The sequence below is a fragment of the Mauremys mutica genome, chromosome 20 (assembly GCF_020497125.1).
Source record: "Mauremys mutica isolate MM-2020 ecotype Southern chromosome 20, ASM2049712v1, whole genome shotgun sequence".
Classification (NCBI taxonomy): Eukaryota; Metazoa; Chordata; order Testudines; family Geoemydidae; genus Mauremys; species Mauremys mutica.
This window is the reverse complement of record NC_059091.1, coordinates 24973413-24983221: the sequence shown is the minus strand read 5'-3', so window position 1 is coordinate 24983221 and position 9809 is coordinate 24973413. Positions and strand designations below refer to the sequence as shown.

General features: G+C 64.6%; 1 protein-coding gene across 1 annotated transcript; it reads left to right on the top strand.

The window, feature by feature from the left end:
- Nucleotides 1–256: 256 nt before the first annotated feature.
- Nucleotides 257–7378, top strand: MRPL4 (mitochondrial ribosomal protein L4). Its single transcript, XM_044995802.1, has 9 exons — nucleotides 257–396; nucleotides 1842–1926; nucleotides 3161–3329; nucleotides 3808–3859; nucleotides 4168–4285; nucleotides 4984–5090; nucleotides 5957–6066; nucleotides 6433–6503; nucleotides 6923–7378. Exons 1-9 carry the CDS (start codon nucleotides 349–351, stop codon nucleotides 7066–7068), a joined length of 906 nt encoding a protein of 301 aa, XP_044851737.1. The 5' UTR covers nucleotides 257–348; the 3' UTR covers nucleotides 7069–7378.
- Nucleotides 7379–9809: the final 2431 nt, after the last annotated feature.

Sequence of the window (9809 nt, the reverse complement as noted above, 5' to 3'; positions counted from 1 at the left end):
TCCCTGCTCTCCCCATCCCCCTTCCCACCCCCCGCTCTCCCCATCCACCCCCCCCGCTCTCCCCCATCCCCCTTCCCACCCCCCCCGCTCTCCCCCATCCCCCTTCCCCGCTCTGCCCCTTCCCCCTTCCCCTCCCCCATGATGGGCGTTACCCCAGCACCTCCCCTCCCCCTTCCCCGCCAACCGGAAGTGCCTCCGGCCCCGCCCCCTAGGAGCCCCGCGCTGTCTCCTCTTGCGTCATCGGCACGCGCCGGAAGCGGCTCTGTCGGCCCCCCCCACCCCGCCGCCGCTCCTGGGCGCTCACGTGGGGCCGGCGGTGGCTCTTCCCGCGGCCGGGGACGGGGCGCCATGATCCGGGCTGGGAGCCGGCTCTGGAGCCGGGGCGCGGCCGCGCGGGTGAGGGGGTCAAAGGGCAGAGGTCAGAGGGCGCTCGGGGTGAAGGGGCCCTGTGGGGGTCAGAGGGCGCTCGGGGTGAAGGGGCCCTGTGGGGGTCAGAGGTCAGAGGGCGCTCGGCGAAGGGCCCCCTGTGGGGGTCAGAGGGCGCTCGGGGTGAAGGGGCCCTGTGGGGGTCAGAGGTCAGAGGGCGCTCGGGGTGAAGGGGCCCGGGGGGGGTCAGAGGTCAGAGGGCGCTCGGGGTGAAGGGGCCCTGTGGGGGTCAGAGGTCAGAGGGCGCTCGGTGAAGGGGCCCTGTGGGGGTCAGAGGTCAGAGGGCGCTCGGGGTGACGGGGCCCTGTGGGGGTCAGAGGTCAGAGGGCGCTCGGCGAAGGGCCCCCTGTGGGGGTCAGAGGGCGCTCGGGGTGAAGGGGCCCTGTGGGGGTCAGAGGGCGCTCGGCGAAGGGGCCCTGTGGGGGTCAGAGGTCAGAGGGCGCTCGGCGAAGGGCCCCCTGTGGGGGTCAGAGGGCGCTCGGGGTGAAGGGGCCCTGTGGGGGTCAGAGGTCAGAGGGCGCTCGGGGTGAAGGGGCCCTGTGGGGGTCAGAGGTCAGAGGGTGCTCAGCGGAGGGGCCCTGTGGAGGTCAGAGGGCGCTCGGCGAAGGGGCCCTGTGGGGGTCAGAGGTCAGAGGGCGCTCGGCGGAGGGGCCCTGTGGGGCGGGGGAAGAGCTGGGGGCTCAGAGCAGAGCTCAGGGGTGGGTGGTGTCGGGGTCACAGGGCCAGCGGCGGGGGGAGTGAAGGGGCCTTGGGCTGGGGTCAAAGGGCGGAGCCCGGCAGGGTGATGCCCCCTGGGCGGGGAGGAGGGGGCTGCAGCCCTGAGCTCCCTCTGCTCCGGTGGGGGGGGGGTGAGCGGGGATGGGCTGCAGCTGAGCCAGCAGGGACGTGTGGCTCGGGGCCCCGCGTTCTCCGGGCCTCTCTCCTCCCTGGGGCTGGGGGGGGGCTCCCTCCTCTGGGCCTGATGCTGCATCTCCTCACCCCCCCGCCCCCCGAGGCTGGGCTGGACTCGCCCGGCCCCCCTGGGGACGAGCTGGCTCAGGTGCGAGGGTGAATGATTTCGCAAAGGGCTCCAGGGTGGGGTTTAAACTCTCAGCTGATCAGGCTCTGCCAGCCTGGGACAGGGCCTGCCAGGGCTTGGCTGGCACAGCCCCCTCCTGTAGGTGCAGCATATACGACAGGCCGGCATAGCAACCCCACCTGCTCCAGTGGCCGCAGCTGTGGGGCCAAGGGGTGCGATTTCCCCCATACCTTGACCAGGGTAGCCATGGCGACACAGTATTGGAGTATGGCGCTGGCCTGAGCCTGGGGCGTTTTAACAACAGTGGGTGCAACATGCGACTTCCACCACTGCGCCTTTTCCCTCACGACTCTGTGCTCTGACCTCTCCCTCCCCTTGTCTTTCCTCCCTCTCCAAGGCTCTGGCCACCTCTGCCGGCCGGCTGGGGCTTCCCGAGGTGCCCGTACCCTCCCCACACGTGGTGGATGCCGCATCCCAGGCGGGTGAGTCCCGTTCATGGTTCTAAAGTGCTGCCTCTACGGTTCCTGTGCCCGGGCCCTGTGTGGTGGCCGGGTGTGAAATGAGATCACAGGTGCCATAAGAAGTAGGATTGCAGGGATTGCGCAAGACCAAGCTTGCTGGAACAGACCAGGGGAGCCAACTGGATTAATCTCCTGGGTGTGACAGGGGACAGCACCGGCTGCTTCGGGGGGGATCCCTTCAGGAGGTGGTAGTGGGATAACCGCCCCCCAGGGGAAGTGTCTTCCAAACCTCTCTTAGAGGTCAGCTCATTCTCTGATGGGGGGGTGCGAGGGGTTGTATTGTTGTTTATTTGTATTATGGTAACACCTGGAGTCCCCAGCTGCGGTTCAGGGTCCCTGTGGTGCTGGGCACTGCACAGGCCCCTGACTGAGGGTCGGGGGCCCCCGCTGTGCCAGGCGCTGCACAGACTCAGAGTGAGAGGTGTTCCCTGGCCCCAAAGTGCTCACAGTCTACTGGGGGAGTCAATTCTTTTTTGTCAAGGTCCAAATTTCTTGTTCAAGGTATAATCAGGGTCCAGACTTCAGAGAAAATAGTTAAAAAATAACAATCATGATAAGTAAATACAAAGATTTTGGGGTCCATTGAAAAGCATGTGGCGGTCCAGGTTTAGCCCGCGGTCTGCCTATTGACTACCCCTGGTCTAAACAGACAAAGGCAGGAGGGGAAACCGAGGCGCGGAGGGAGAAGGGACTTGCCCTAGGTCACCCAGCTGGGCAGCGGTGGGAGTAGGTGTCCCGTGTCTCTGTCCTGTGCCCTCGCCACTAGATCCAGGTGCTGCCTGGTCACTGTTGCTGTCACACTGTGCTCTTGGGTGTGTTTGATAGCTCTGGCTTGCTTGTGGCCAGTGAGCGTAGGGTGGCCAGAGAGCCAGTTTTGCGCTCTCGCTCTGTTGTCTGCTTTGCTGTGTGTGTGTGATGGTGCCTGGCTGGCTTTAGAATTGAGTTGTGCAGCGGGTTGTGGTTCTGCTGGAGATGAGCACCTGGCCTCTGCTACCTGCCTTAGCAGAGTGACTTGTTATGTGTTGTCAATCAGGGATAGTCAGTTTTAACCGGGACGGACTGTGACCATCACGTACCATGGGCTGAAAATGGGCCGGTTATTCCTGGCCAGAGGCTGCTACGATCTGCTTGTGGCTGCACGAAGCGCGCGGGCTCTGCAGTGGCTGCTCAGACCTCTTTTGTTTGTGCCTCCTAGAAAAGCTGCCCTTGGTGACCCCCAGCGCCCCTGTCCTGCGGGATTGCCACCTTGCGATCCCCTCTCACCGCACGGCCGTGCAGGCCTGGGTGGAGTCCCTCAGGCACTATGATGACAGACACGTGGGCCTGGCAGACCTGCATCCCGATGTCTTTGCAGTAATGCCCCGGTACGGTTCAGAGACACGTCGTCGGCCCGGGGAGCGTCCGGGTTAAGGGGGAATGAGCACCCTTTCCAGGGAATGGCTGCCTCAGGGGGTGGGGATCGGGACGGGGGCCCTTTCCCTCTGATCCAGCCCCGATCTGAAGGAGTTGTCTCAGAGCTGTTTGCTGGCCTGGCCCCCACAGTCACCTTTGCGCTGAGATAAAGCCGGCCGAACATCGGCTGAACAATGGGGACAGAACTGCTCTCTGCCCCCCCAAGGGGGTCACCCAAGTGCCGGCCTTGTGGCTAAACACAGGGATCCTGTCCCCAGGGCTAATTCCAACCCAGAGAGAAATCGTGAACCCCTGGGGTGTTCGCTCCCCGATGTTGCTTGTTAAGCTGCAGCTCTGCCCGCCGCTGTGTGCTCCTCAGACACACACCGCCTGCTGTCTCACTCGGCACAGCCTGCGCCAACCCCTGGTCTCTGTGCTTTCCCTCTGCAGGGTCGACATCCTGCACACGGTCGCAGTCTGGCAGAGGAACTACAAGAGGATAGTGAGTGTGTGCAGAGCCGGGGGGTGGGGACCCTGAGTGGAATGACAGCTTGTCAGTCTGAGGAGTGGGGATGGGATGGGAGAGTGCCCCTAGGCCACTGACACCTGGGTTCTGTTCCCAGCTCGGGGAGTGGTTAGAGGTCGGGGCCTAGGAGTCGGGACTCGTGGGTTCTATCCCTGTCTCTGTGTGCCGCCGGACGAGTCCCTCCCCCGTGCCTCAGTTTCCCCCGTTGAGCGGCAGCAAGTTGGGTCAGGCGGGTCCGCGGTGCTCACCCCCGCTGGGCGCTCTGACCCGCACTCTCCTTTCAGAGCTACGCCAAGGTGAAGACGCGAGCGGAGGTGTGCGGCGGGGGCAAGAAGCCCTGGCCGCAGAAGGGCAGCGGCCGGGCCCGGCACGGCAGCATCCGCTCCCCCCTCTGGCGCGGCGGTGAGTGGCTCCCAGCCCTCACGGGTTCTGCCCGAGCTCGGTGGTTTGAGCCTTGGCCTGCTAAACCCAGGGTTGTGAGTTCAATCCTTGAGGGGGCCATTTGGGGTTGGTCCTGCTCTGAGCAGGGGGTGGGACTAGACACCTCCCGAGGTCCCTTCCAACCCTGAGATTCTATGAGTCACCAAATATAATTAAAATGAATCAGCCAGATTCTGAGCCCATTCCTCTGACGCCGGGTGGGGGGCAGGGGGCAAACGGAGCCAGGGCCCCGGAAGCTGCGTGACTCTGGGCCCTGCTCCAGTCTCCCGTGCCCCAGGGCGCAGCCGGGGCCACGTGGCCCATGACCGGTGCTGCCTGGGGATGCTGCCGCAGCGCGTGTGCATTCAGTGGGTTGGGGGGGGGCGGGCAGCCGGGCTCCCTGGATTGGGAGTCAGTACAGTGCTGTGCAGTGGGGGAGCAGGGGGGCTGCTCAGGGCGCAGCCGTCATGCCCCTGAATCTGAGACGCCCTCCTAGCCCCCTCCTGCGGGCACTGATCCCTCCTGACCTCCTGCTGCCTCTAGGGTGACCAGACAGCAAGTCTGAAAAATCGGGACGCGGGTGGGGGGTAATAGGAGCCTATATAAGAAAAAGACCCAAAAATTGGGACGGTCCCTATAAAATGGGGCCATCTGGTCACCCCAGCTCCTCTGCCTTCCAGGCGGCATCATCCATGGCCCCAGGGGCCCCACCAGCTACTACTACATGCTGCCCATGAAAGTGCGCGTCTTGGGCCTCAAGGTGGCGCTGACGACCAAGCTGATGCAGGTAGCACGAGTGTGCGACTGTCTGTGTACAGGGCCCACGCGGGCCGCTGGGCTTCTTAGTGTGTGTGGGTGGAGTGCCAGGACTCCTGGGTTCTGTCCTGGGTTAGGGGACTGGGTTAGGGAGTGGGGGGAGTAGGAACTGGGACTCCTGGGTTCTGTCCTGGGTGAGGTCGAGCGGGGGGAGTAGGAACTGGGACTCCTGGGTTCTGTCCTGGGTTAGGTCGAGCGGGGGAAGTAGGAACTGGGACTCCTGGGTTCTGTCCTGGGTTAGGGGACTGGGTTAGGTCGAGTGGGGGGAGTAGGAACTGGGACTCCTGGGTTCTGTCCTGGGTTAAGTCGAGCGGGGGGAGTAGGAACTGGGACTCCTGGGTTCTGTCCTGGGTTAGGGGACTGGGTTAGGTCGAGTGGGGGGAGTAGGAACTGGGACTCCTGGGTTCTGTCCTGGGTTAGGTCGAGCGGGGGAAGTAGGAACTGGGACTCCTGGGTTCTGTCCCGGGCTATGGGACTGGGTTAAGTCGGGCGGGGGACTGGGAACCAGGACTCCTGGCTTCTGGCCCCTGCTCTTGCCCGGACCTGCTGTGTGTACAATCACAGATAGAAGAGGGGTGCGCTGGGGTCCCCAGGGTCTCATTCTGCCAGATGCAGGGCCTTGTTGCCAGGCGTTCTGGTCACTTGGTAGCTAGGAGGGGAAGGGGTTGTGACCCCTTCCTAGAAGGTCCTTTCCTAGCCCAGCTGAAGGGGGAGGGTCGGGATGGGGAGGGCCTCAGCTGGCTTAGAGGCTGGATCGGGGGGGTCACCCTGGCTCCGGGGGCTGGTGGCAGAGGGGTAAAGCAGCTGAAAGGTACCGAGCGTATTTTGTGTTTCCAGGACAACCTGCACATTGTGGATGGCCTGGACATGCCGACCTGTGACCCCCAGTACCTGGCAGACCTAGCGCGATACAGGCATTGGGGCCAGTCCGTGCTGATTGTCGATGTGTGAGTGGGAGCGGGAGGGGGGAGACGTGGAGAACCATAAACCCCAGACACCCAGCAGAGGGTGTGATCTGGGGGCCTGGCGGGAGAGGAGAGCGCTGGGGAGGCCAGGCCTGGGGCCCAGGAGTGGAGCGCCCCCTGCTGGTGAGAGATCTGGGGGTGCTGCAGGGTTTGGGCCCGGGGGTAGCGCTCCCAGCCTTCCCCAAGAGAGGTGGGGACTGGTCTCCTTGCTGCCCTGTGCCAATGCCCCCTGGCTGGCGTTGGCGCTCCAGGCCCTGCACGCAGCCTGGAGGAGGGTCTCGGGCATGAGGGGAGTCCCCAGGGCAGCCTGGGCCTGAGCTCACGATTCCTCCTCTGCCTCTGCTCCAGCAACAAGATGCCTGAGAACATCATGAAGGCAGCAGCCAGCCTGAAAACCATCACCCTGGTGCCAGCCCTAGGTGAGTGCTGGAGGGGCGGGGGGCGTGCTGGCCTCCCGGAGGGGCCCAGGCTGGGGGTCTTCACAAGAGCCCTGGCCTGCGGGACGCGGTGCCTTTCCTCCCTGCTGCGTACTGCCCTGTAAGGGGAGTTTGTACCCTGGCCCTCGCCTCGTCCCCCTCGTCAAGCACCAGCCTTCCACAGTCCTTGTTCCTTCCTCCCAGCGTGGGTGGGGGGAGAATGCAGCTGGCTCTGGGGTGGGGCGCGGAGGCTGTTTATAGACGGCTCCCTCGGCCGGCACTGAGATGTGCCTGCCTCTGGGGTGGGGTGTCAGGAACCATCGCAGGGGCTGCCACGTGGGCAGGGGGTGCTGGGCTACCCTGCACCGCACAGATCTGGGCTGGGCTGGGCACGCTGTGACCCTGCCCTGGGTCTCTTTCAGGTCTCAACGTGCACAGCATACTCAAGCACGAGACACTGGTGCTCACGCTGGACACGGTCACCTTCCTGGAGGAGAAGCTGCTGTGGCACGACTCCCGCTACACCGCCCTGTACCCCTTCCGGCTGCCCTACGGCAACTCCCCCTAGCCCCGGGGGACGGCGCCCGCCGCAGGAGGCCTCTTGCGTGGTGAGCCTGTTGAGTGAGTCGGCCCCAGTGAGCGCGTGCGGAAAGGGGACTGGCGCCGAGGCAGCGTCCCGCTGCCCTCCCACAATGCACCTGGGGGCTGCAAAGTGGCTTGGAAGTGACTGTTCTCTTCACGGTGGACAGGAGGGAAGCTGGGCCGCGCCCTCGGGGGTGGGGGGATGGGGGAGTTGCCTTCTCCCGCTTGCCTGGAGTGTGACTGTTAAACAGCCTGTCCTGCCGGCGCACGGCCATTAAAGAGCTGCCGCTACTGCACTGCCTGGTGCTGGCTCATCCTGCTTTCTGTGGGGCTGGGGCACCAGGCATCCGAGCCCAGCGTTCTCGGCGGGGGCTGCCGGGCCAGGGAGGGGTTTCCCTTTTGCCTGAAGGGTTTACCCTAAACTGGGGGAGGGGAGGGAGTGAGCAGGAGCACAGCCCCCGGGGGGGCATCACCCCTCGCCCTGCATGTGGCACGTGGCGGAAGGACCCCCTGGCCGCTGGTCTTCGGGGCACCTCGGGGGCGGGTCCCGGGGCGGAAGGACCCCTCGGCCGCTGGTGTTCGGGGCACCTCGGGGGCGGGTCCCGGGGCAGAAGGACCCCCCCGGCCGCTGGTCTTCGGGGCACCTCGGGGGCGGGTCCCGGGGCGGAAGGACCCCCCCCCCCCCCCGCCACCGAATTGCTGCCGAAGACCTGGAGCGAAGAAGCTCCGGGGCCCCCGCAAGGGTTTCCCGGGGCCCCTGGAGCGAGTGAAGGACCCTGCTCCAGGGGTCCCGAAAAACTCTCGTGGGGGCCCCTGCAGGACCTGGGGCAAATTGTCCCCCCCGCCGGGCGGCCCTGTCTGCCTGTCCCACCAGCCTGGAGTCTCCCTCTCACGCTGTGATGCTGTGGCCAAGTTGCCAGCCTCTGACGGGCACTGCCCAGCTGCGGTACACGAGCCATCTCCCGGTCACTCGAACCAACAACGGCCAATTGCTCCCCAGAGCTGCACCGGCCTGCCCGGGTCGGAAGCCTGGTCAGAGTTAGTTCATTATCCGTCCGCCCCTCCCTCCATGGGGCGACGACACGCACCGGCCTTTGTAAACTGAGCTGAGATTTCCCACGTTCTTCCACCGAAAGACCCTGTTTTAGGTAAAATCTAACCCAGGTCTAGTAACCGCAGAGGGATGTCAGTGATTGCACGTACCGCGTGTGGAGACAGAGTCGGTTACTTAAGAAACAAGAAAGTTGCAGTCCCAGTTCTGCAGGCCAAGCAGCAGCTGCCTCAAGCTGTGTCTCACCCTGACCCATGGTACAAACAGGTCCCAGATCCTCACTCCCCCGGCTGGGCCCATCCGCCCCCGGTTGGCTCTTTGCCTCCAGCCGGGTTTCCAGGTGTTGAGTTGGGGGGAGTGAGGCCGAGTGATGCCGGCACTTCCCCCCAGCGTGCAGTGAGGGGGGTTGGTCGGGCGTCTCCCTTGCACACAGGCTCTCGGATGGGCGCTGACGAGCCATGAACCGCTGTCTGGCGGCTCCCTGGGCTGGCGGCGGGTGTTCCCAGCCTCACAGGGGATTTCAGTGCGTCAGACCCTCGCCTACAATCCAACCGGCTGGTAACCTTCAACAGATCAAGACGGGGGTATGGGGAGTCCAGGGTGCTGCTCTGAGGCACCGTGTCACACCAGGCCCTGCGGGGGCTGGGGAAGCCAGGCCGGGGCTGTCACGCGGGGGCTTGGGCCAGGCCGGCTCGAACCCCAGGCAGAGGGGCTGGCTCCCCTGGGCGTGCGACAGGTGGGTGCTGAGTCTCAGCACTGCTGGCTGAGCCGGTCTGTCCTGCCCCACGTGCCCCCCAACCCCTGGGCTTCCTGCTCTGTGGTGCTGCCCACAGGCCCTGCAGGCGGGGGTGTAACAGCCCAAGCTCACAGCAGGGGAGGGGTTAACGCTCCCCCCCCCCCCGTGATGCCGCAGGGGAGGCCTGTTCTAGGCGTGGGAGGCAGACGCAGCATCACGCGTGCAGCCAGGGCGGGCTGGGCAAGCTTTGCACGCAGGGCAGGAGGGCAGCGCCTGCTCGCGCCAGGGAGGAGGCTGGGCCGTGCCACTCAGAGCTGCAGCCGCAGTCACTCCCAAGGGCTAGTTCCTCTTGGCAGGGTCCCGTTCCTCATCCGTGGGAGTTGAGTTTTCTAAAGACTTTGTGCCCTGGAACCGTTCTGTAAAATACTATCAGAGGGGAGCCGTGTTAGTCTGGTTCTGTAGAAGCAGCAAAGAATCCTGTGGCACCTTATACCCTGCAAGCTTGCATCCGAAGAAGTGGGTATTCACCCACGAAAGCTCATGCTGCAAAACGTCTGTTAGTCTATAAGGTGCCACAGGATTCTTTGCTGCTTGTAAAATATAGTAATGAACAGCGGCAAGCCAGTGCTTAGGAGACCCTACGATAACAAACCGGGGGAGGAGACCCTACAATAACAAACCAGCGTGCCACCTCCAGACGTGCTCGTGTAACACGCTGGTGCATCACCCCCCACAAGTGAGACGATCTCTGAGGTCCAGGCCTGCTCCCAGCCGGGACTGCTCCCCAGGGCCTGCTCCCCGCGTCTCACACAGGCTCTGCTGGGGCAGTGAAGGAGGCCAGGGCTGCTGATTTCTGGTCCTGTTTGCGCCGTGTCAGGCCGACTACTGCTGGAGCCCGGGCAGGCTCATGGGAAGTGGAGGGAGGGCAGCAGGGTCGGCG

Coding starts and splice junctions, on each gene's coding strand:
- MRPL4 (XM_044995802.1), top strand. CDS start 349: ATGATCCGGGCTGGGAGCCGGCTCTGGAGCCGGGGCGCGGCCGCGCGG. Junction 4,286..4,983: donor CTCCCCCCTCTGGCGCGGCG/GTGAGTGGCTCC, acceptor TCTGCCTTCCAG/GCGGCATCATCCATGGCCCC. Junction 6,504..6,922: donor CACCCTGGTGCCAGCCCTAG/GTGAGTGCTGGA, acceptor GGTCTCTTTCAG/GTCTCAACGTGCACAGCATA.